Here is a 26,482-nt window from a genome sequence, read left to right as displayed (position 1 = left end):
AGATACAAGATCGGAAAACCAATTGGGAAAACCATGGGAAAACCAATTGGGAAAACCGCTATACAACCATTCCAAACTAGATGAAGACAAAGGAAGTTCACGATCAAGGCTATGAACTACGCCATTCGCCGATCTTGGCATGCGTTGTAAGGAGATGAAAATAGGAGACACAAGAATATCGCGAACCTCTGAAATTCAAGCACCAAAAAGATCACAATCCTCTACAAGATATGTCACTGCTTGAACCGCTTGTAAAAAATCCAAAAAGATACAAATATTCTTGAAGTCATATCGCACAAAAATCCAAACCAAAAGCGCCTTTTACCGACCCCGAATGTCTGATGAAATCAGCCCTTTCACCTAAAACAGGCCCCCGACAATCATGCATCACTGCCCCAACACTGAATTGATTTCGTCCACTATCGAAGCCTGCATCCACATCTAAGTGCAAATGATTAAAGCTAGGGTGAATAAACTCTTTTACAGATGAACTTATAACAAAAGTGTCCAAACCAGTAATAGAAGAATTCAACCCTGGAGGATTCAAACAAATACTCGCCGAATAAGCCTTGTCAAAATTATCTAGTACAGAGATAGCCCAATTAATATTAATATTAATCTTATGGCAGAAATTATTATGCATTCTCTTACAAACCTCATATGAAGTTTCCCAATCCATAATTGCAAAAACATTCACATCCTTTCTCCCCCATTCTCGAACAATAACTAGACCACATTCAACAAAAGAAGCTCTTTGAAACTTTCTTAAACAACTTAGAAAATCGACCTATTCCACAGATTTCTAACTTCATGGCAGACGAAGATACTATAACTGTAAGTAGCATAATATAACCTGCATAATGAGCAAAGTTCATTAGTAGGGAAGGACATCTGATGGATCGGTTTTGACACCGATGGTGCTTCAAACACAATATTCTCAATGAGCTGCAATAGCTAGTGTTCTAAGAAAACACCGATGAATTAAATCAAGTTTGGATATAAACCAAACGAAAAATACTCGAAGTAACCATTCGTTAAGAAATCTAACTAGTTTGAAAATTTTAACCTGTGTAAGCTGATTAAGTGATACAAGAGAGATCAGTTCTTGCATATATCAGTTCAGTTATGGTGAGAACTGAATCGATAACAACTTGAACTTATCAAATCAGTTTAAAACAATGATTAAGCAGTTAATTACATAAGATATGTTTATGGATGTTCGGAGACTTCAACTGTTCATACAGCACCCCTTCTACCACCTTGGGTAGGTTCAACTAGAAGACATTGATTTATATAATGCATTGTACAAACCCACTCATCTCAGGACTTACATTACTGCCTAACTGAACTCCTAGCCTAGACTGAAGGAAACACCTTCCAGCCAACACTTGTTTAACGTCTATGTGTCAAAGACTACATACACAAGTTTAACGTCTTTGTGCAAAACTCGCTAAACTTATCAATAATCTCAACTCTCTGTATTTATGTGAGTGATGATGTGTGCGTGTGTAAGAACTGATCTATGAATACAATACAAAAGTGTTTTGACACACTGAGGGAATTGTGCTTCTAATCTAAGCTGATAATAATTTAAAGCGTTTCCTCAAATCTGGGCTGATTGATTCTGTAAGCTGATATGCGTTGAGCATGCCCTTCTCTCTTGATATTCACACTTGTATATTTTTCACACACTTGTATATTGATGATCTTGGTATAATATTTATAGAGACAATGAGACCGTACACCAAGACTCATCAAATATGTTTGTTGCAATTTGAATCCGTTACTCGAAATATTTTTGTACTTTCTGACATCCATTTTGGAACGTTTTGGCTTTAAGCTCTGCTGCAACATCCATTATTGTCCTTTGACAGGACAAAAGCTTTTCCTCAATGCGTACAACTGGATTCCATTTGAATAAGCTTGTCGTGTTCTGCAAACTGATTGGTTCTTAACTGATATTCTGAACTGGTCAGTTGAGCTGATCTTGAATTGGTTTGATGAAATCAGTTGGATCCTCAGCTGAACTGATTTCACTGCTTCAATTGAACTGGTAAGCTGAGCTCTTCATCAGCTAGCCAGGTTTCTGAAGGTCTTCTGCTGAATCACCTATCAGCTGAACAATAAGTTGAACTGGTCTTTGATATATCAGTTGAACTGATCCAGTTTGGGAAATCAGTTGGCGCTTTCAGTTTTGCGTCTCAATAACTTCATTTTCGGCTCGATAACTGATCAGTTCGAATCCTGATCAGTTTCAGCTTTTGCGCACTTAGTTAAATTCATTATAAACAAAATATCAAGTTTTGTTAACATAAAAATCAAGATTGCGAACATGAAATGTTCCAACAACATGTTTCGACAATAAGTTTGCTGCTGTCAGTATAATATCCTGAGAAGATTTCCACATGGAAATACAAACTTTGGGAGGAATATTTAAGCTCCAGGTGAGCTTCCACCAGTTTTGAATTGGATGACAAGATTGAAAAGGTGGAGGAGCCCAACAATTCATTTCCATATGATACCCAAATTTAATAGAGTATTTACCATTCTCCGTCCTTTACCAAATTCAAATATCTTTACCTCCTCGACGATTTAATGGAATATCCAATATTTCTTCAGCCTCATACGACAGGAAAATATGTCTTACCATCTCCTCATTCTAGACACCAGCATCCGTTATCAGAATAGCCACCTTCAAATTTCCATTAAGTCAAGAATTAGAGCAACATTTGTATGCATGTAAATTAGGAATCCAGGACTCAGTGTAAACTGAAATGGAGCTTCCATCCCCAACTCTCCAAAAAAGCCGTTTTAAAAGAAGATCACGACCCCAAATAAGTGAATGCCAAACATAGAAAGGATTGAATCCCAAAGAAGCAACCATAACATTTGAATTCTTGAAATAGCAGCCCTTAAGAACCCTAGCTAGCAGTGAATTGGGATAGCAAATGATTCGCCACACTTGCTTGGCCAAAATAGCTTTATTGAATGCTACCAAGTCACAAAACCCCACACCACCATAGCATTTAGATTTACAAAGATCGGCCTATTCCAACCAGTGCATGCCTTTTTTTCCCCTTTTATCATACAACCAAAACTTAGCGCAAACTTATTCAATAGCTCTGTACAAAGAAATCGGAATTTTAAAATTTTAATAAGAACTTCTCTTCCTCCCATAGAGAACAATTTTGAATTTCAAACCTGCATCCTTTGGCTAATACGCTCATGCAAATAAGCAAATTGAAGTCGTTCACTTCTCAAAGAAAAAGTAGGTAACCCCAAATAAAGCTCATGGCTCTTCACCGCATCAATTGTAGGGACCTTTTGAATATCAGCAATAATACGTGATTTAGTACTTGGACTGAAATAAAGAGCACATTTATCATAGTTAACTATTTGCCTAGATGCCTTTTCATAAAACTGTAAACAATTCCTCACTTGTAAGCAGTCTTCTCTCGTCGCCCTAAAAAACATTAACTATCATCAACATAGAAGAGATGTGAGATAAAAGGAATGGCTGCTGCAATATTAACTCCTTAAATAATTTCCTCTCCACATCTTTAGTGATAATATAAGACAATCCTTGTGCACAAAGGAAAAGGAGGTAAGGAGATAGAGGGTCCCATTGACAAAGTCCTCTAATCGTATGCATTATTCATAAGTTGATTGATTTATACGAACTGAATAAAAACTGAAGTAATACATCTCATAATCAAACTAACCCAATTATCTGCAAAACCCAAATTAATTAACATATCTTGCAAAAAGGTCCACTCGACTCGGTCATAAGCTTTACTCATATCAAGTTTGAGGGCCGCATATCCAGATTTAGAATTTTTGTTGTTTCTAATCCAACGCTTGCATTCAAACAAACAATAACATTATCCAAGATTAGTCTACTAGGTATAAATCACTTTGATAAGAATCAATAACCTGACCAAGAATCGGCCTGAAACGATTTGTGATTGCACGGGATATAATCTTATAACAAGTGTTGCAAAGACTAATAGGTCGATAGTCTTTCCAAGTTGAGGGTTCCCTGGCTTTTGGGATCAAAGTGATAACGATATTATTTCATTCTTTTGGATCACCCTGGTCATTAAGAATCACAAGTGCTGCTGAAGTAATATCCTTACCAATAATCAAACACATTATCTGGTAGAATAAAGCTGTAAAACCATCTGGCCTCGGTGCTTTGGACGAATGCATACCAAACACTGCTCGATGAATTTCTTAAATTGAGAAAGGTTCACTTAAGAATTCATTCGTACGATTATCCATCACCGGTTCCAAAAAATCTGTCACAATCCCAATATCCTGCATGGAAGGATTAGACTAGGAGAATAGAGTCATGAAATAATCTTTAGTAATCTCCATAAGACTATGTAATTAAGAGCACCAATCTCCATTTTCGAGTTCAACAACCTCTTGATGAAATTATTTTGACGTCGGGCAGAAACATGAGAATGAAAATATTTGGTGTTACTGTCCCCTTGATTCAACCAATTCACCCGAGTTTTTTGTTTCCAGTGAATTTCCTCTTGTTCCGATAAAAAATCAATCTCTTTCTTTAACTCTTTAGTTCGAGGCATATGATCTTTGACCGATTGAGAATTCGTTAAGCAATTAAACTCCTTCCATCGAGAAGAGATATTCTTCCCCAACTGATTGAATCGAGTACCAGCCCAACCTTGGATATCACCACTACATTTCAAAAGTTTCCTAGGTAAACTGGAACAACCATTATTTTATTCTGAACTCCGTTTGAAACAATCTAAAAAACCATATGCCATTAACCACTTATGTTCAAAAATAAATCTCTTCTTAAAACAAGCCACACATACTAGGGATGCAGGGCTCAATACCAATGATATTGGTCTATGATCAGATTCAAAATACTCCAAATTCTCGACTTTCGCAGAAGGAAATAGAATCCTCCAATCATAGTTACAAAAAAAAAAAAAAAACGACTAACCGAGCAAGTATCAGGTCATTCCCCTTTCTTCTATTGTTCCAAGTGAACTTATTACCTTTGTAAGATGGTTCTTGCAAACCACAATCCATCAAAGTATATGAGAAAACTTGAATTTGGGAATAAGGCCGGACTAAACCCCCAATTTTTTCCGATTCAAATAATATTTCATTGAAATCCCCGCCCACAATCCATTGTAACTATTTGATTTCACTTAAAGCTGCCAGTAGCCTAAGGAGCTGCCAAGAAACATTACGTAAGTATACTACGGGTTTACCATAGAATCCAGTAAATCTCCAATTTCATAATCATATTTGACAACACAGTCAATATGTCTAGCTGAGAATGATCGAATGCTGATATCAAATGGCTCTCTCCACAAAAGCATCAATCCCCACAACACATATCACAATCCACTATAAAACAACCGTCAAACTTAAACCAAGAAGTCCAATGACGAAAATGTGAACCTGGTAACTTAGTCTCGCTAATAAATACCAAAGATGGGTGTTTCTCGCAGTGATAAGACGCCTCAATTCATAGATTTGACATTGGTTCCCAAGCCCCCGTGCATTTCAAGATAGAAAAATGATCCAGTTCATTTCAATTTCATCCTCGCATCAAGCTTTTTTGGAAATTTTTCTACTCAATGGTTCTGGTAAAGAATGTTTAGAATTAGAAAAATCAAGGGAGACATCAATAACCACCTTCAGTATTAGCAAAAAAATTCCGTGCCCTACTTTTCTACTTCATTTTTCCTGATTTTACTTTGTCCAAACTAACCGAACCAATAACGATAGCAACTTTATCCTTATTATTCACCCGCAACTTAGGCAAATCTTTTTCTGATAATAAAGGACTTTCAATCATTTCATCCAAATCCACCCTCATATTCTCATATGTAGCACCCTTATCCTGAACTGAATATGTGCCAAATCTTCGCTCCTTGATCAGAAAACAAAATTTTCCATAACCCTAGACAATTCGTGGGAGGGAAACACTTGGAGAACCACTGCTGAGAAAAACATTAGCTTTGTCCTGATGAGATTTCCTATCACCAGCAATGTGATTAGCACGCAACCAATTTCCAAACTGTAATATACTCCTCTCTTTATTCTTATCTCCACAATCTTGTATAACATGACCAATTCAACCACAAGATAAACAAAAATTCAGAATTCGTTCATAAAAGAAAATAATACATATTTCTTCCTTAGAGTATTCTGATAATACCCAAATGACTTTCCTCAGTGGTTTAGTAATATACGACATTACCCGAATTCTCGTGAATTTTCCAACACAACCTCCATCTTCCCATGAATCAACCTCTATCTAGTGGGGAAAAAAATATATCGGTGAACAGTAGCAGGCGCGCAACTGCGCGCGGGTCTGTGCGCAGGAGCGCGCGCCTGCCAGTAGCAGACGCTCACCCACGCGCGGATCGGCTTGCAGGCGCGCAGCGGGGGTGTGTGCAGTGTTTTTCGTGTCCCTTCGGATTTTTCTGGCATTTTTTCATTTCCTTGGCATTGTTTGATGATTGTGGTCAGTTACAATGGCCAAGTGACACCCCTATGAATGAAAGATCATGTCTTTTCACATGAAAAATATTAAATGATTGATTTATTGAAAATAAAAAACACATATACAAATAATTTCATTTTGCATATTGTTCTTCTTTCTTATTCAACAAAGAGAGAGTTCATTCATTTACTTGTTATAGAACTTGAATATTTGAGTGCTCATTATCCAAGAATTGTAGTTGTATCTTGGGAGAAGATTGCCACAAATCTTTAGCACATTGTGAGGGGCAAATTCTTCTTGAGAAAAGAGTGTTCTCTATAAGCCATTTTTTATTGTTTCTTCTTATTTTTACTATCAAGTTTCAATCTCACAAACAACATATCCTTACAAAATCGGTTTTGGAATTAGAGACTTTGTACTTACCTGGCATTTTTTGCGTGGGGATATCCGCCGACTTGTTGTCCAGGCGGAATACAAACATTAATGGGCTGTTCTAGGCCTTTTTCTGTGTCTTTCTTAAATACTCCGTCCCGCTTCCAGCACACATATTCGAGGATATTCTACATTTTTCATTTACAAATGTGTGTTGCGTTGGCCAAGTTTGAGGGATTCTCATTATTGCCAACATGAAGTCGACCAGCACCTCCACCCAAAAGGTAAACTGCTTTTGAGTTTCTATTTGATTTTCTCATTTTTGCTATTAGGCAATGTTGTGGTGCTTGATGTTAATGGATAACATGTGGTTGTCAAGATCATGAGTACGCTTTCTGGGTAGTGGTTCGAAAATTACAACGGAAATGTCATTGTTAGCATAACCTTGGTTTGCATGATTGTAAAGGTAGAGGTAACGATGAAACGAGATTTAGTTGTGATTTTGAAATCCAGAAATGATTCGAAATATATTGACGGATTAGTTTAATGACAACGGAGGAGAAACCGGAGTTATCACGTAATTATTATTTTTGGAATAAAAATTATGGAAAGTGTGTATTAAGTTTAAAATCCAATTCAATTTGGTTGATTTAGTTGTTTGCAATGCATGTGAAGAAGAATACCACGCTCTTACAATGATAATATGCTCCAAATACTAATTTTTGTAATTCAGCCGCGAGCTGGTATGAACATCATGCTTTAGCTTGGCCGTATCTTCAATTTTACCATGTCAATGAAATAATTTAAGGCAAGTTATATGCATGCCACTTAAGTGTAATTTAGCGTGATATTGCAAGTTAATGCTTTAAAGAATGTTTATCATTTCCAAGTAAAGATAAGATCGCGGAAGCACTTTCTGCTTATAGGATTTGCGGAAATTTGTTATTCAACTTCTCCGTTTCACCCCCAATCAATGTTCCCCATTGAAGCAGTCGTGAGAAAATACAGTGGAATTAAAACAGAGAATCGTTGAAATAAAAATCAGTTGGAATTCAGGATTCAAGACCCTAGGAAATATACAAAATGCAGCAAAATCAGGCAAACAATGACATTAGAAATATTATCTTCACCACCTAGGCGTGCATCACATTAAGATTTTTCCCCCCCTCAACATTTCATTTCCAGTTCTCCCTCCTATTCAGTCTCTTTCAACAATTTTTTGTTATAACGCAGAAAGGACCTATGCATCACATCAACCTGGAATATGCATCCATAATTATCCAGTCATTCAACTTGTATAACATTTTATACCTTTTGTATGGATCAGAAAATAATTCTGTTATCATATCATATGGTAAAATATATTGTATTTAACGAGTCTTGCTGCCTCCTAACATCATGAGATAAATTAGGTCTTGTTTCTTTGGATGGGCTATTTTCTTATTTTCTTGTTTCTTATCTGTGTTCGATAGCTGAAATCACGTCTTTTAGTGATTCATGTCTCCAAACGTCGAATAATTCCAATTACGTATGTTTGGTTTCGTCAACGTTGTTTTAATTCATGTCCTGAAAATGTGGATTATTTCTCTTTTCTTATGTTTGGCTTCGCCTATATATTTTCCTCTTCCATCATAGGAAAGATATGCAAGAGCTCGTGATGACCCATTTTTTGATGGGATGCGAAAAGGTGAAGCAGCCATTGCTCACAAGGGTAGATTCTTTGACTTTCAAGAAAAAATGTCGGGAAAAAATATTAATAGATCAACCTCCGATATTGGGGACCGAGGATACAGACATATTAGTGATAGTGTAACTGAAGGTGTAACTTACAGCCCAAAGGTCTCACCCTCGGACATTGTTCTTGAACCTGTTGGACGGTCATTATCTGGAAGGTGGTCAAAGACTTACTCTCCACTTGCAGCTTTTCAGTCAGATTTGAATATTTACTTGCATGAAGCAGATGACTTGCCTGCTGTCTCTTGTCCAAATACCTCTGAAACTCGTGAAGAGTCCGTTAACCAAATTGGCTTGTTGAGGTCAGTTACGCTTAGATCATACGATGTGAGGATGAGGCAAACAGATTTATCTAATGTTCCTTTTCCTCCTTCGGCTGCTTTATATTATCACGGGCCCTCTCCACTTATGGAAGTTGTTGGATCATGTGAAAGTGTTCACAAGCTAAATTTATATCTGAAAGCTAGGAGGTCTGATGTAAATGCTGGTGTTCCTGGAAGGTTCTTGCATGCAGTACTTGGGCCAGATTTTGCTGGTAACTGAATTTGCTGCTACTGCTGATTTTTCCTTTTAAAAAAAACATTTTGAAAGCCTATCAATGTTGGGTACCAAAGCTAGACCCAGTCTGTACTTTCCAGAGAATATGAAGAATTTTATGCTCATGGGTAATCACCCCCAAACATAGTTATCACTACTTCCAGTGATAGAATGACCTAGAATAGATCAAGAAAGACACCTTTCAATTCTTTTCTGCTGAGATTTGTTCATGGAAAATGATATTATAATGCTGATTTTTTTCTATTTGTCTTTGAGGATAAACAAAAGATGATGATGTTTTGACATAGTATTATGCAGATGTAGGATCCGTGGCGTCAACCATCATGTATGCCTTTTATCTCGATCAAAATCATAAAAGCAACCAATTTTGTACGTTGCCAATCATCAACATGAAGAGGGCTGATTTTGATTCTTGTGCTGATCTTCAGTGGCTTCTTAATTCATGCCATATTGATCTGTCGTCCCTGATTTGTAATGATGAGGTTTGTTCCAAGTCACTATTTTGAAGATAGAAACTTGTCCATGTCTGTCCATGTCTGCCAAACTCATAGCTACCTTTGGTTTTTTTATTGATAAACTGAAATGGTGTGCTCATTGATACCCCTACATTCAGTATTTACATTGTTAATTTTGTTTCAGGCTTTCACTTAGTTGGTTTAGCTGTATGTTCCCCAACCTTTCCTCCCCTTGCTTTGTTTTTCCTGTTGATTGATTTTTATTTTTATTTTTTGTGTAATATTGACCAGATTGACTTATCCTATTATGATCTGTTCGGGAGTCTGAAACTAGTTTTGCTCAAATGTGATATGGTTTCAGCCGAACAAGAGGTAAAATTTTAATATCAACATGCATATAGTGCTTCGTAACTAATGGAAACAGCTGGTTTGTTGTCCTCGTTTCAGGCACTGAAAGGAGCCATAGTTGAAGTATTTAATTGCTCAAAGGTGTCTTTTGGCCTTGTTGTGATTTGTTTTTAATATTCCAAATGATTATGGGCAAGAGAGTGTACTTTACATCTGTTTTTGGTGCAGTCCGGTCCTTCGTATTCTCATGTTGATTCCATCACCATGGGGCAGGTATGAGAATTAAATCTCAATATTGAAATATGCACGACTGTTTCCTGTAATAAACTGGATAGATTCAATTTTACAATATCTGAATACGTGCTCTTCATATTTCAGAAAAGTGCACTTGAATTCTGCCGGCAACCCTGTATTTACCAAATAAACCCATTTTCTTGATTCCCAGTCAAAGTTTAATTCATGTATAACAGTTCCAATCATGTTTGCCCTTCCTGATCTAACTTAAAAAATAAAGAATGAAGTAATGAACAATGTCTTTTCTATTGTACTGACAACTTACCTTTTCTATGTTGTGACATTTTTTATGATTTTCCATCTAAGCTCGAACACTTTTATGCATCATTGATTTCTCAAAGGACAGGATTATTTTTTAACGGTAGAAATGAAACCTACCTTGAATGTTCCTGTGTTTCTTCGTCCCATGTTGTCCAATAATGATATAACAATATTATGAAAGTTCAGTCTTAAAATTTCTTCTCCATTATTATTTTATTTTTTGGTTTCATGACAATAAAGTAAGTATTTCAGTACTTTTTGTTTCAGGATGCATCATTCTGTGCCATCATTGCTGAAAGATTTATACAAACTTCACCTGAAATATTATCTGGACGAGGATTTAGTAGACTTCTGGTACCTTGTGCTCAACTATCAGCTACATGTGTCCATATTCAGATGATGTAGTACAATACCTTCGTTTGAACTTCTAAATAGTGTTGTTTTCTCCCTCACAAAATTTTCCCCGCACAGAAGACTTGAGGCTCTATTTGTATATTCTTGTATTTACCAAGATATCTTTATACAGTAAGAAACTCAACGGTTGTTCCTCTCCACTCAAAATCTTATAACTAGCTAGCTAATAGCAAAGAAGTGCTGGTATTCATCTGCTTTTTTCTATTTAATATGCTTCTCATTTAAACATGAGAAGTTATTTTCCTATTCTTTTTATGTATGGAATATTGAACTCGAAGTTATCTTCCTACCCTTCTATATTCATGCATGAACATTTAACTCATGTTCCTGTAAATATACGATTCAAGATTCAATATTTCAATGTTAGATGTTAGGCTCTCCGAAATCACAGTCAACAACTCTATCTTTACCTTCTCTCGGGCGAATAGATATTCAATTCTACTGCAACATTGTCACTAGCCTATGAAAAATATCTGCTGATCAATATATTTTTTTTATTCTGATTGGCAGTTGGCAGGTATACTTATGGATACAGGAAACTTATCTAGCCCACAATGTACTGCCAAAGATAAATACATGGCTACTTTGTTGATTGATGGAGCTGGTCGATTTGGATGCAATGGGTTGTACCAAATTTGTAAGAGAAATAATTTCCGTCCTCTTCGTCTTGACTTTATGAGTTATTACACCATTAGCGTGGATGAGGAGACTGGTTCTGAAATCATCCTTCACTTTCATTGTTTGTTTTGTCAGTGAAGTACAAAACATATGGTTCAGCTTCAGCAAACCTTATGGTGGGAGACATTTTGCTGAAGGAGTATAAGAAATTGACCGGATCAGGTTATATTTGGTTATCCATTTTAACTTGGCTGTTCGTATTTAACCATAAGCTAAGTTCTCATTCCAGAAACTGATGGATTTGAGATGGATTATTATGCAAGGAAATTTTAATATTCAATTTTCAGTTCTTCATTATAAATGATGTTAATCATTCCAATCACATTCAGGATCCGTCCCTAATTTTTTTTCTCACTCAGTTGTTACCACAAGAGTGCATGGTTATTATATGCACTATTGTTTGGTCCAGTCTAAAAGAGAAATACATCAGTAGGTGCCTGTGAAGTTCATATTATAGGAGGAATTGAAGTTTCTTGAAGGAAGCGACTTTTTTCTTCTATACTTTCAGTTGTTTGGTTGGTCTTGTGTTTGTTGAAACAGGCAAACCAGATTCTAGCAGTTCAAGATTGCTGGCACTAAATATCGGGATGAGTTCAATCGGGATGTCAATTACCCAGTTGTTGTCTTACGACTCTACTTCAACCCAACAAATTATACATTTCCAAAGTAGTTTCTTATGATGATATAATATTCCTTAAACTTTGTTGTATGATATTTCATTTCACAAGATTGAAATCTCACTATACCAAAACGATCGCTTGTGAATGCAGATTTGGAAAAACTTGGCCTATTAATGGTTGTTTCTGGTTATTATGATCCTCAGAAGAAATTCAAGGTTGGGTTCAGCCTTTGTTCGATGATCTATGGATCATTGATCACCCTATGACCTCCCCTTTGTATCAATTATGTATTGAATGCATCTGACATCTCTTATTCTGATACAACGTTAGCGGGAAATTCTGGTAAGTGCTGAATCCGTGGAACTCTTAAAGAACCTGCTGCTGTTCCTGGATACCAATGCCGCTCAACTCCCACTTAAAGTTCTAAGCCAACCAGGTCAGTATGCATTTTGTACTGGGATGAAATTTTTTTCTTGAAAATGGGATAATGATGTATTTGTTGATTTTTATGGTTCAGGTTTGAAAGAGGAGATGAGAGTGTTTGAAATTGAGAAGGTTATCTCACGAAGGACGATCGAACGTATCCTGAACGAATTTAGCTCTGCATATCAGTAACCATATTCTTCTCTCCATGGTTAAAAGACTAGTGAACTTTGATTGATAATGATGACCACACCCACACTACAAATCATATTCGAGAATGAATAAATGATCAGATTTCATTATTTGACTGTACTTAATTCGTACAATGAAAAGTAGGCTTGTTTACTTTATTATTGTTTATTAATTACATCATTCAATACATTACTAGCAATTGGAACATTTGAATAACAATATTTGCGATTTTACTTTTCATTGCAGTTGAAAGTAATTGATGAAAGTACTACGAAGAATCGAGCTTTTTAAAATGAACTTTAAAACGTTACTAGCCATAGATAACAACAATGTACAGTTGTTGTACAAAAAGCCATAGGTTATTTTCTGAAACTCTAAACCAAAAATCAACTCTGATCTCTAAGTCAAGGATTTTCCCCAGTTTATTTCGCTATGAATAGTATAAATTTTAACCGAAGACTAGGATTTAACTGTCTCGGTAAGCATCCCATCCTTCTCAACTCAGCTGTGCAAGAGGTCGTCAAAAAGGAGGTAATCAAACTCCTTGATGTATGTATAATCTTTCCTATATCCGATAAAGTGGGTAAGTTATGTGCATGTTGTTTCTAAGAAAGGGGGATTATTGTTGTTGAAAATGAAGATAACGAGTTAATCCCTATTAGGACTGTGATTGGGTGACGTGTTTGTACTAAGTATTGTAAATTTGAATGACGCTACAATAAAGGATCATTCCCCTTACCTTTCGTTGATGTATTAGTACGTTTGGTAGGTCATGTTTTTTTTATTGTTTTTTAGATGGTTATTTTGGATATATACAAATCCCCATAGACTCTGAGTGTTAAGATAAAACAACTTTTACGTGTTCCTGCGGTAATTTTGATTGTAAAATAATGTCATTTGGTTTGTGTAATGCTCAAACTACTTTTCAACGTTGTATGCTAACGATTTTTCATGATATGGTTGAAAAGTATATTGAGATTTCATTGATGACTTTTCTGTTTTTGGTTTTCTTTGGACTCTTATTTGGTTAATTTGTCAAAAGTGCTAAATAGATGTAAAGAAACAAATCTTATACTTAACTGAGATAAATGACATTTCATGGTGAGGGAACGAATTGTCCTTGGTCACAAAATTTCTGAAAAAGCGATTGAAGTAGATAGGGCTAAGGTAGATATCATAGAAAGGCTTCTTCTTCTTCGTACCAATGCCAAGGGAATTCGTAGTTTTCTTTTGCATGCAGGTTTTTATAGGCGATTTATTAAGGATTTCTTGAGTATTGCTAAGTTTTTAACTAATAATGCTAATGAAATATGTTCTTTTGTTTTTTGCGAGAATTGTTTGTTGGCTTTTCAGGTATTGAAGCAAAAGTTGAAAACCAGCCCAGTCATTGTCGTGCCAGATTGAAATTTTCCTTTTGAACTCATGGATGACACAAATGATCTTGCTGTAGGGGTTGTTTTGGGTCGACATAAGTACAAATTATTGCATGTAATCTGCTTATGCAATCATGACAATTTCAGGAGCCCAATTGAGCTACGCTACTGCAATAAAAGAATTGTTGGTTGTTGTATTTGTTTTGGACAAGTTTAGAGCATACCTAGTAGGGGCAAGGTGATAGTCCACACAAATTATCCAGTTTTGAATTATCTATTAAACAAGAAGGATGCGAAGCCAATATTAATAAGATGGATCCTTCTACTGCAAGAGTTTGACATAGAGATCGATGATCGCAAGGGGACTGAAACCAAGTTGATTATCAGCTATTGAGATTGGAGAAGCTCGAGGAAGGTGATTACGTAATTAGAGATGAATTTCCTGACGAGAAACTTTATGTCATCTATAAATTACGATAATATGCTGATTTTGTGAATTATTTGTCATACAAGTCATCTTACATATCAGTAGATAAAGAAGTCTGTTTCGGATTTAAAATATTATCTTTGGAAAGATCATATTTTGTTTAGAATTTGTGCAGATGACATTATTTGTATGTGTGTTCCAATAGAAAAGGTAAGTTATATGCTTTCTCAGTATCATAGTTGTAAAACTAGAGGATATTTTGGTGCAATGAAACTGCAACAAAATGCTTCAAGTTGGATTCTATTGGCCATATTGTTCAATGATGCACACACTTATGTTTTGAACTGTAATGAATGCTAACGTGTTGGTAATATTTTAATTAGACACGAAATTTCATTGAATAATGTTTTAGTCTTTGAATTATTTGATGTGTGAAGATTGATTTCATGGGGTCTTTTCCAGATTCTCTTGGTAATAAAAACATTTTGGTGGCTTTGGATTACGTATCCAAGTGGATAGAAGCAAGTGTTTGTAGAACCAATTACTCTAAGTTGGTGATCCAATTTTTAAAGAAAAATATTTTTGCAAGATTTGACACATCTAGAGATATTATTAGCGATTAGATAACACATTTTTTGTAATCATCATTTTGAATCGCTTTTGGCTAAGTATGAAGTCACTCACAAAGTGGCAGCATCTTATCATCATCAAACTAGTTGGCAAGTAGAAATATCAAACATGGAGATTAAGAAAGAAATAAAGTGAGAATTCTCAAACTCCTTACCATGATCGGTTCTTATTCTGGTCACCCTCAGATCATACATGTTTGTTATCCTAGCATGTAATTTCTTAAAAGAATCGAAGGTATCAGATTTTTCTCTAAGAAAGCTTATCCAAGTAAAGCGCGAGAAATCATCAACGCAAACAAACGAATATTTCTTACCACCCAAACTCTCAACATCCATTGGACCCATTAGATCCATGTGTAATAGTTCAAGACATCATGTTGTCCCGATGTGTTGCAACACTGGATGTGCAACACAGGTTTGTTTGCCTTTCTGACAAGGTCCACAGATATATGTATTTCCTGAACTTAAATTTGGCATACCTCTTACGTCATAAATCTTACACAGATTCTTCAAGGTCTTGACGCTCGCGTAACCCAGTTTTTTATGTCATAGGTCCAAATCACTTACCTTGGCACTTCGGCAATCATCACCTTCTCCCAAAAGATAGCAATTGTCAGCAGACCTAGTACCTGACAAAATACAAATATTTGCATCATTAAAAACTTCACAGTTATTTTTGTTGAACCTAACATGTAAATCATCATCACAGAGTTGACTTATGATTATTAAGTTCAAATTAAGTCCTTCAACATGCAGAACATTGTGAAGTTCAGGAAGCCCATCAACATTCAGAGTTCCTTTGCCTACAATTCTACATTTTGCACCACCTCCATAGGTTACACGTCCACCTTTTACCTCAATATAATCAATAAGGTGTTCTTTAGAACAAGTAATATGGCGAGAGCACCCACTGTCAAAGTACCATGCACCTGCAATGTTAGTTTTCAAAGAGGTATAAATGACATTGCATCGAATATGTAACGCCCCAGATTCGACGACTGTCCTCACAGTTATTTTTGTTGAACCTAACATGTAAATCATCGTCACAGAGTTGACTTATGATTATTAAGTTCAAATTAAGTCCTTCAACATGCAGAACATTGTGAAGTTCAGGAAGCCCATCAACATTCAGAGTTCCTTTGCCTACAATTCTACATTTTGCACCACCTCCATAGGTTACACGTCCACCTTTTACCTCAATATAATCAATAAGGTGTTCTTTAGAACAAGTAATATGGCGAGAGCACCCACTGTCAAAGTACCATGCACCTGCAATGTTAGTTTTCAAAGAGGTATAAATGACATTGCATCGAATATGTAACGCCCCAGATTCGACGACTGTCCTCACTGTACCAAGACGAGTCTTTCCAACGTGTTTATGTCCTTACTCACACGCACCCTAGGAAACTTTCCAGGAGGTCACCCATCCCAAAATTGCCCCAAGTCAAGCACGCTTAACTTTGGAGTTCTTATGTGATGAGCTACCGAAAAGAAGATGCACCTTCGTGATATGAGTAGTACCAATCAAATCTTTTAAGCTCTCTTCAACTGTACAGTCCATTACATTGAACAGTCTCGGAATCCCTCTCATTCCGGTGTGAGATCGGTTCATTCATGTTCCCTCCACCTAGAAGCCTGCCAGGAGCCGCTCATTATCCGTGCAACCTCATGGCACCGGCGATCACCCCCCGCCCTCTTCGGCCCCGGGCCTCACATGCTCACCAGCTTCCTCTTGGTTTGTCCCCGAACCACACCGTACTAAGAGAGGTCGGCTCTGATACCAACTGTAACGCCCCAGATTCGACGACTGTCCTCACTGTACCAAGACGAGTCTTTCCAACGTGCTTATGTCCTCACTCACACGCACCCTAGGAAACTTCCCAGGAGGTCACCCATCCCAAAATTGCCCCAAGTCAAGCACGCTTAACTTTGGAGTTCTTATCTGATTAAGCTACCGAAAAGAAGATGCACCTTCATGATATGAGTAGTACCAATCAAATCTTTTAAGCTCTCTTCAACTGTACAGTCCATTACATTGAACAGTCTCGGAATCCCTCTCATTCCGGTGTGGGATCGGTTCATTCATGTTCCCTTCACCTAGAAGCTTGCCAGGAGTCGCTCATTGTTCGTGCAACCTCATGGCACTGGCGATCACCCCCCGCCCTCTTCGGCCCCGGGCCTCACAGAATAACAGTTTTTGGTACCCAAACTTTTTTTGTAAACACCAAGTCCAACACGGCAGTCAAGAATTTTTTCACAATTGGACAACACCTTATGTATCCACAATTCTTCCCGATTTGAATGCCAACTGAGGTATTCATTTCTAAGTTTGTAGCAGAATGCTTTGATTTATCCAGGCTTATCGCAATAGTGACAGATAAAATAATGCTTTCTTTGCTTGGAGTTTGAGGTTGACACCAGGCTTCTTGACTTGTGGCACTTTTGTTGAGGAGTGACTTTTTGTCGATGAAGAAGATGAGCTGGAAATTTTCAGCTTTTGTTCAGAGACTAGCTTTGAGCTTTGCACAGTCTTCATAGGTGGATTTGTTAAGGGTTCAGCACAGTCTTCAACACTCTTCACAAATACTGTGGTCTTTGAACTGGAGTTAGATGACTCACCATGTTCATATATACTTTCAACGTAACCAAGACCAGATCTGCTGTCCTTTCCTATGGTTAGCATTGAGTCAAGTTTTGATGAGTTTGAGTTGAATTTAGCAAGTGTCTTTGATGCCTTCTCAAGATCATCTTTGACTTTACATAGTTCAAAGTCCTTCCTACTCAGCAATATTTCAAGACGAGATAAATTGCTAATTAATTCATTGTTTTTTTTTAAAGTATTGAGTTTGTCTCATTTCTTTTGAGCCAGTCATCATAAAGTTCATCATACATCATCTGAACAATTTCCAGAGTAAGCTCTTCTTGGTCAGATTCCTGGATTTTGTCAACATCTGAGTTTTCCAGAGATTTAGCATTAAGACATAGTGATTTTGGCACGGTGTTGCGACCTGGTGTTGCAACACCAGTGGCAACACCAAAGGGATTAACATGCAGTTTGTATATATCATTCTGAATGATAGATAGCGAGGTGCAATCATCTCCTTCCTTTGAGTCACGTTCTTCATCAGTATCTTCGTCACTTAAGGAAACCGCCATGTTTTTGTTTCTGCAAAGTCGGTTGGCATACTCATTCGCATAATGACCAAATCCGGAACATTCTCTACATTGTACTGAATCAAGTTTCTTTGTTTCTGTTCGACCCAATACCTCATTTATTGATCTAATATTCCCTTGAGTAGGTGCAGACATTTTATTCCTTTCAAAAGGAACAAAAGAAGGTTTTGGTGTTGACACGATTTTCTTCTTGTCTCTCATTCTTTTCAAGTAGTCATCAAACTTCTTAGTAATCAAGGAGATTGATTCCTCGCCAAGATCAGATTCATTTGCGTCTTGAATTAGGTTGTTCATGGAGTAATCCGTGGATTGTAAAGCAATAGTGTTCTCTTTATTTCTTTTCTGTAGGTCCAGATTCATCTCAAATGTCTGGAGTGAGCTAATCAAGTCTTCCATGTTAAGTGTAGATGTGTCCTTTGATTCATCAATAGCACAAATTTTGATGTTGAAGCGTTATGGGAGGGATCTCAGGGCCTTGCTAACCAATCTTTCATTTGACATAGGATCACCGATACTAAAATCCTCATTTGCGATGTCACACAATCTTCGATCATATTCAACAATAGTCTCGTTCTCCTCCATTCTCAAGCTTTCAAATTTGGAGGTTAACTTCCTGAGATTGGTTCTGCGAACACTTTCAGACCCTTCGCAGTGCTTCTGAAGAATATCCCATGCTTCTTTAGCAGAGATGCAGTTAGTGATAGGGCTGAACATGTTGACATCAACAGAGGTGAATATAACATTGAGAGCCTTTGAGTTAAAATTTGAGGTTTGGACTTCATCATTAGATCATGAACTCTCGGTTTAACTCTACTATCCCCATCATCATCAACTGTTCTCGGTGGAGACCAACTATCTAATACTCGTTGCCATTCCCTTTCTTCAATAGATTTAATGTACATCCTCATCTTGACTTTCTAGAGGGCATAGTTTGATCCATCCAAGACTGGTGGTCTAAAAGCTGTGCTAGAAGCTAACGTATCCATCAAGTTTTTTTTTTTTTTTTTTTTGTGTGTGTATTTCCTGTAAGAACAGCAGAAGACCAGAATCAATCACTTAGTGTATCAAGCGTTTGCTCTGATACCACTTGAAAGGGATGTCGCTCATAATTATACATGAAATATTTAATAACTAATGTATCCGAACTTTGTGTTGTGCTTAGGTGTTGTCAACACCAGCACACAACACTGCAGCGAAAATTAATTATGAACAAACATGAATAATTTTGTTCAATAAACAAAGAGCAGATTTAAATCATGCACAATTACGAAAACTTGTACGATGCCTCATGGCAAAAAATTCACTAGAAAATATGTAAATAGTTTACACCAAACAATGATAGTAAAAGATCCAAAACTAAATTCCTTGACACACCAAGGAATTAAATATCATCAAGAAAAATTACAACTAAAACAGTGATGCATAAACTCAAACATGCAATGCTTAAAACAAACGAAACCACTCGATGATCAACACTCTGCGTCAGTGTTGGCAACACCAGAACCGCAACACGTGATTGTGTGAGTCGATCACTTAAACTTTTCACGCGGAAATTTGCAAGTCCTAAATTCAGCAGCAGCGTAGTTATTCTTTCGTGCACTTTCAATATTCAATCATATATATATATATATATAAATATATCAGTTCTTTAACACAGAACTTCATAGATATACTCCATACCTATAAACAATGAAACAAAAGTTTTATTATAATCAAACTCTACACAAGATTGGTATAGTTTATCTTATGGATAATTTTCCAAATTATATTTGAATAATTCTAAAAATACGATGAAGTGTATCTAGGAAACAAATCATTAAATTAGTATAGAAATGCAAAATAAAATATTAGTTAATTTTGGAATCCAAGATTCCTTTCACTGTCTACCACCACCCTTCATTGGTTGATGATAATCATGCCTTTTAACTGATTAAAAATTGAAACTCACCTATATTGCAGTGTTATCGTCGTCAGGGTGAGTCAACATCTGTCACAAATCGCGATTTCAAGATAGATAGATTAATCAAGTCTGGTTGGTTGGTAATTCGATGAACATGTATCTGGAAGTTTTGGCTTGATGATGTGGCATCATGAAATATGAGAATTGAATAAAAGCAGTGACTCCAAAATATTTGATGTGTTTGTTGCTTGGCAAATATGGGAGGTCCAGGAAAGCAAGCAGTTGTTGAATGGTTTGAACTGCGGCAGAGTAGAATCTATAGCAGCGTATGGCATTGCTGCTACTTACGGGCTTAGAAGACGAATATAGTACACGTAAAGTGGATTTTAATCTTTGATTAAATTATATATTTGATATGAAATTTGTATATGAAATAATGAATATTATTGGTTTAAGAAATTCGTAGTGTTTTTTTTATAAATGAATATGGAATATGGATTGTGTTCGTGGAAAGTGAAAAACGTCTTTTATATATATATATATATATATATATATATATATATTGTACAAAGAAAACCGATCCTGTGTATTGGATAGTATACTATTCGTTTGTGAGATAAATAAATGTTTATAAATCTTGTGAGTTAACTGCAAAATATTAAACACCAAACAATGTTTAAAAAAAAAAAAACATTGAAGCGGCTGGTTTATCTGACTATAAAAACAATCACGAGAAGTTTCATGCTATCTAGATACTGTCTTAAGAACGAATATTTAATAATATATTAGTAAAAGATCTAGATATTATCTCAAAAAATAATATTTAATAATATTATTTTTAATTTAATCAAATAATACTAAACAATTAATAAAAAAATATTATTAATTTAGAAGAGTTGTTCGATTTAAAAGGAAAGTTTTGTTTAGATTTTTTTTATGTAAAATATGAAGTGCATTGATAAAGTTTTTAGTAGGATAAGAAAGATAATTATGAAATTAAATATTTTGGTGTCTTATGATATATATATATATATATATATATAGTGTTTAAATGTAACATTCATTTCATTAATCACACAACCAAGCAGGAGGGTCCTTTATGGGAATAATAAACATATCATTATAAAAATATACTTTTAATTAGCAGAAAATAGGTTGGGTTGGCATCAGATTTTGAAGTTTTGCAGTATGGAAACCGCTCCTTGTACGATTCTGAACACGCCCCGATTCGGCGGAGGCGGCAGGGCTTCAATCAAGTTGAGCTTTGGCAACAAATTTACTCGCTTTTCTTCAAAAATTTGTCACTGTTACAACAGTGTTGGCCGGAAAATCAAGACTTTGGATTTTGACCGGTTCATTACAAATGCCTCCTCCTCAAAAAACACTTTCGAATATAACACTTCCCAGAAACTCGCTATTGTTCTTGAAGTTGAAGGGTCTGTCGGCTTCTTTCTTTCTTTAGCTCCCTCATTTGTTTATGTTGTTACTTACTATTAAATTTTTTATCTCATAGTTTTCTCTTCTTGTGTTTTCGTTATATGAGATCATTAATAGGTTGATTTATGCGCTAATAAGTTATTTCTTCAGGGTTTTAATCGATGTGAACCCATCAGACAATCGCCAAGCTTTTAATGCAGGTGTCACCTATGCATTAAGCGTATATTGCTGCTAACCTTGATTTGTGTTTTTCTTCTTTACCTTGATTGACTAGATTCTATTGTGGCGTCGATTGATATTTTCAGCATTTAAAAAGCTTGGATTAGACTGTGCAAATTGAACCGAACCAGTTTATCCCGACCTTACAAGGTGTGAACATCAATATTTAAGCTTTTTAGGTCAGCTATTTGTAAATCTGTTAACCATGTGTCACTTATTTGATATATCGTCAAAACTTTCATCTTCTTTTGTTGGTTCGAGGCTTTGGTGTGTTTTTCATAAATTTCATGTATGATAAGCCAACAAACAGAAGAGAAAAGTACAAACTGTAAGCTCGTATGTGATGCTCAAGACTGAACAATATAGCCCTGAAGAAAGAACCTAGGCTTCAAATCAAAGAAGCTGTGGCTTCAAGCACTACAGCGAGAACACTGTTAAAAAAAAAAAACTTGACCTGTGTCATACTTTCACTTGAATACATCGAATCACCCGACTCGCTAAAACTTTGGGTGCTGTGAGTTTCCTAATATTTTGATCAGGAAGAAAAAATAAATGCTTTTGAATTCCACTGGCCTTGTTGCAGTAGAAAATGAGGCGATTGATTAGATCAGAACCTTTTTTTTTGTCTGTGTTAACTTATGTTTCCTTGTTTATTTGTCTATCCTATGTTTTTTGGGGTGATGACAAATTGATGAGATAAGCTGGAAAGAAAATGTTGATAATAATACTTCCGTATGAATCCATCTTTTCTCAGTAACACCTTTCTGCACGTGGAAGCTAAATGAAGAGAATCCTTCGAAAAATGAGAGGTTTACCATTTTCCTGAAAACTAAAATTTTATTTTTCAGCAACAAAAGTAATTGCGCAGTTTGAAAGAAGCTAGTATCTAGATGATCGAATATGAGCACGATTGTCCATTTCATAAACTGTTTTGACTTTCTGACATACTTTGCAACTTCTGCCCATTTGAATACTTTCTGTATTATTGTTCTAATCAGACTTATTCGTAGATGCTCAGGAAAAGTGCTGGTGATGATGAGGAAAGGATGTTAGTTTTGTATTTTAACAGGGTGAGTGTCTACGTGTTACCTGTTAGGGGAGGCTACATGTGATTGATGTTTCTCTATTTCTGTGAAAGCTCTAATCAAGTATTATGATTTGCTGTTTGTGCAGATTGGTTGGCCAACCTCAGTTGCCACCAATGAGAAGGAGACTTTTATGAAAAATGTTCTTTGCGAGAAGGTATCGATGAGAAATTACTGAGCCCATTCCGATTTTCATAAAATGTTATCGCCAAATTTTATCACCTTTCCCACTGTCGTTCTAGATGGCTGTAACTTTTGAAAGTCGTTTGTGGTGTCTGAAGGCAATGGAACTAAATTATTTAGCATTCATTTCCATTGTTTTAGTACTTTATAACTCACTTTTGAGGCTTTTGATGCAGTGATTATCTTAATCCATTTTGCTGCTATATTACCTCTATGAACCCATTTATAATTAAAGATCAATCTTGTATGTGAAGTTACTACTTTCCTGTCTGCTAGGTTAAGTTTGTTTTGTAAAATACAATTGATGAAATGGATAATAAATTTTATTTCATGTATTTTTCTCGTAATATGAATCTTGGGTGGGTTAGATAGTTTTTGTTGAGCTGTTGATTTAGTGTTCGATGGAGATAGGAATGTTACGTTGTTTGATAGATCCATTTGGAAATTATATTTCTGTCTTGTTTACAATGACGATGTTGATTGTCATTAAACATTAGTCCATTTCTTTTTTGTTTATCAATTTTTTACTGGAGCGATATCTTCTTATTAGCATTTTTAGATCTCAGTAATGGCACGTTACTTAATTTTTCTCAACCACCTTGTGTTAATCAAAGGTTAATTCTTCCAGGAGTAGCTGAATCGTTGATTAATGTCTGCAGAAGAATGCATTGGATGGTCTGGTCATGTCAAAAGCTTTTTCTTTAAGACCTGGTGCCAAAGAGTAAGAAATCAGATTCTGCTTTATGTGATTTAACCTGGCATGGAATTTACTTTCTATCAGGTCCATTGCTTGCGCAGAGAATATAATCATCATTTTTAGATAGTATTCTGTCTTTCTCCCGATCATGCCTGATATAGTACCTCGGATGTAGGATAGAGTTTCTACTTCGTTTAGAACTTCTGTTTGGAGCTAACAACACTTTTTCTCCCATTTATTCTCGACACTTTTTAGTTATAAGTTTAATTTCTTACTTGTTTAGTTGTACTGCCTGGTATCTTCATGACAGGTTCATTGATGATGCATGCAATGAAGGTGTGCATGTGGTAATCATGACAGCATATAGTATACACGGGAAAAGGTTGCAAGGTTAGTTCTACTTATCATCTGTGCAATGAAGCACTCAAAACTTCTCCTGTTTTAAATGATATGGCTGGAGGTCGGGGGTAATGATGTCAAGGTTTAATTTTATCATGTTTGTATCAACATTTGATACGGCATCACATTTTCTGTAGTATATCTATGGTCTATTGATAGGATTTATCATTGATTACAGATCAGTTGTTGAAAAACTTGGAGCTGATCGAATATCAAAGATATAGACCATTGGAGTTGAAGAGGTCAAACGAAGTTTGTATGGACAACTTGTGTTTGGCAAAGGAGTATCGTCCAGTTTGGATGAACAATTAGCTAAAGAACTGTACAAAACAGGTGACATAAATTCTGTTATCGTAATTTCTTCTTCTCAGCATATTCACAAGGGTAAAACTTGAGATGGTTTACTGTTTTTGGAATAGCTTCTACCAAAAGACGAAGAACCGCGGAAGAGTTTGCTTCTGTGCTGAAGCTGAAAGTTGAACTTAATACTTGTTCAAGTGAAAGGTTTTGCTCATTCTCTCATACTCTTAAAAATTTGGCTTGCAGATATCTTTGTATGGTTCATATTGTACGAGTCATTGAATCAGTATTCAGATAGCATTGGTATTCAGATAGACCATCTGACCAAGCAGATTCTCTGAAACGTGTACGCAGAGTTGTCATTTTGTAAGCTTTTGTATCACTGCAGAGTTAATAAACTCAGATAGGCCATCTGACCAAACTGGCTTTATCTATCTGATGCTTTCTGGTGAACATTTATTTTGGTTGGTTTATCAAATGTATACCTGGCGGCTGGCATAAGTTAGAATGATATATTATCTATTGGTTGGTCTAGAAGATTCGATGCTTCTGTTTGACTGTGATGAATCTTAAGGTGTTGTTTAATACAGCTTGCAAAATGTTCTTGCTGCACTAAGGGTGGGGGCAGAATATGCGGAAGTTCCTGTTGAAAAATGCCTTTTGGTTGCGGGGAGCCTATCTGGAGTTTCTGCATCTGAGCGAATTGGCATGCCCTGTGTAGTTCTCCGGAGCAGGTATTATAAAACGAGTACACGATGTATGATAGAATTTCTATTTTAATCCATGCGGACACATTTTAGTGCCCCTTTATCTCACTTCATAGTCCTTTACATACTTTGTTGTTTCACAAAGTTATTCTCCCGTTTGAGTTTTAAATTGTATTATTTCTGTCCTGGAGGTGTTTCCATCCATGATATTGAGTTTTGAAAAACAAATGCAGCCCGCATCCCACCACCACCACCACCACCACCACCACACGCACTCAAAAAAAAAGTTTCTGGTGCTGTTGATCTAAGCTGTTCGATTCTAAATTTTTTATTGTGTTTCTCCTTTTTTTGATTGTTATTTTATGTTACTCTTTTACGCTTGTTACGGTGGGTCCTGAAGTTCTACTGCAAGAGCTGAATCTCCTACTGCAATGGCTGTGATGGATGGATTTGGTGGTGCAGACTTGACCATATCAAGACTTCGCAAAAAATTGTCGCCTTAAGTTGAGTACATGGTAACTTTAAATCTCCTTTCTGATGTGATGGCCTTTTGTATTGTGAGTTTTAGCTCAACAAGTGTTGTATATTTTTGATCATCGGACTTTTCTTGCACTGACATTCCCAATAAAATAAAATAATTGTTTAAGCTCGAATAAATCGCAAGTGTATGAGTCAAATTATAATATAGTATACAAAATACGAGTATCGTATCATACAAATGATTATTTTCAGAAATTTACGTTTTTTAGCTAAGTATAAACAATGATTTGAGAGGGATGGAATCAAACTTGTATTCACAATATAATTCAATGAGAATATACAATCAATTCAAGGTGAATATTAACATCTAGTGGAAATGAATTTGTCGGAAATTTTTAGAGACCGCCCTAGCTTGACTTTTTCTATCCCATTTTATCACATCTCATAAATTTTCCGGCCAGTTTTCCTACAAATTAAATAAATCGAGGTAATACATGATCATATGCAACCGTTAATGAACATGAATGAAATGAGGACTTGTCACACGAATTTATGCAAAAATAAACTAAAATTATGTAATAAAAACACGCAAATACGACACCTATCAATCTCCTTGTACTAACATTTTCT

At 36.0% G+C, this 26,482-nt stretch overlaps 2 protein-coding genes and 1 pseudogene across 2 annotated transcripts; 2 read left to right on the top strand and 1 right to left on the bottom strand.

Annotated features, from left to right (window-relative positions):
* The first annotated feature begins 6,939 nt into the window (after window positions 1-6,939).
* On the top strand, window positions 6,940-13,099 carry LOC142518606 (uncharacterized). Its single transcript, XM_075621397.1, has 13 exons — window positions 6,940-7,149; window positions 8,501-9,134; window positions 9,455-9,639; window positions 9,904-9,984; window positions 10,060-10,101; window positions 10,189-10,233; window positions 10,783-10,869; window positions 11,440-11,566; window positions 11,683-11,769; window positions 12,148-12,273; window positions 12,378-12,442; window positions 12,558-12,663; window positions 12,745-13,099. The coding sequence occupies exons 1-13, from the start codon at window positions 7,120-7,122 to the stop codon at window positions 12,840-12,842; spliced, it is 1,713 nt and encodes a 570-aa protein (XP_075477512.1). The 5' UTR covers window positions 6,940-7,119; the 3' UTR covers window positions 12,843-13,099.
* Window positions 13,100-15,615: 2,516 nt separating this feature from the next.
* On the bottom strand, window positions 15,616-19,353 carry LOC142518338 (uncharacterized). Its single transcript, XM_075621100.1, has 7 exons — window positions 19,223-19,353; window positions 18,929-19,151; window positions 18,162-18,859; window positions 17,690-18,048; window positions 16,319-16,540; window positions 15,839-16,200; window positions 15,616-15,729 (listed from the first exon to the last, which is right to left on the bottom strand). Exons 1-7 carry the CDS (start codon window positions 19,351-19,353, stop codon window positions 15,616-15,618), a joined length of 2,109 nt encoding a protein of 702 aa, XP_075477215.1.
* Window positions 19,354-21,429: 2,076 nt separating this feature from the next.
* LOC142519919 (CBBY-like protein) lies at window positions 21,430-26,029 on the top strand (annotated as a pseudogene).
* The last annotated feature ends 453 nt before the right edge of the window (window positions 26,030-26,482 follow it).

Source organism: Primulina tabacum, chromosome 11 (assembly GCF_025594145.1).
Source record: "Primulina tabacum isolate GXHZ01 chromosome 11, ASM2559414v2, whole genome shotgun sequence".
Taxonomy (NCBI): Eukaryota; Viridiplantae; Streptophyta; class Magnoliopsida; order Lamiales; family Gesneriaceae; genus Primulina; species Primulina tabacum.
Note: the sequence above shows the minus strand (reverse complement) of the source record. Positions and strands in the feature narration are given on the sequence as shown.

Bases quoted from the DNA above. Each gene is read 5' to 3' on its own strand.
- LOC142518606 (XM_075621397.1), top strand. From the start codon at position 7,120: ATGAAGTCGACCAGCACCTCCACCCAAAAG. The intron at 9,640-9,903 runs GTTTGTTCCAAG...AATATTGACCAG, and splicing joins CCCTGATTTGTAATGATGAG to ATTGACTTATCCTATTATGA. The intron at 12,443-12,557 runs GTTGGGTTCAGC...ATACAACGTTAG, and splicing joins ATCCTCAGAAGAAATTCAAG to CGGGAAATTCTGGTAAGTGC.
- LOC142518338 (XM_075621100.1), bottom strand. From the start codon at position 19,353: ATGAGGATGTACATTAAATCTATTGAAGAAAGGGAATGGCAACGAGTA. The intron at 18,049-18,161 runs GTATGATGAACT...ATTGCTGAGTAG, and splicing joins CTGGAAATTGTTCAGATGAT to GAAGGACTTTGAACTATGTA. The intron at 16,541-17,689 runs GTGTCAACCTCA...CTAACATTGCAG, and splicing joins GCCACAAGTCAAGAAGCCTG to GTGCATGGTACTTTGACAGT.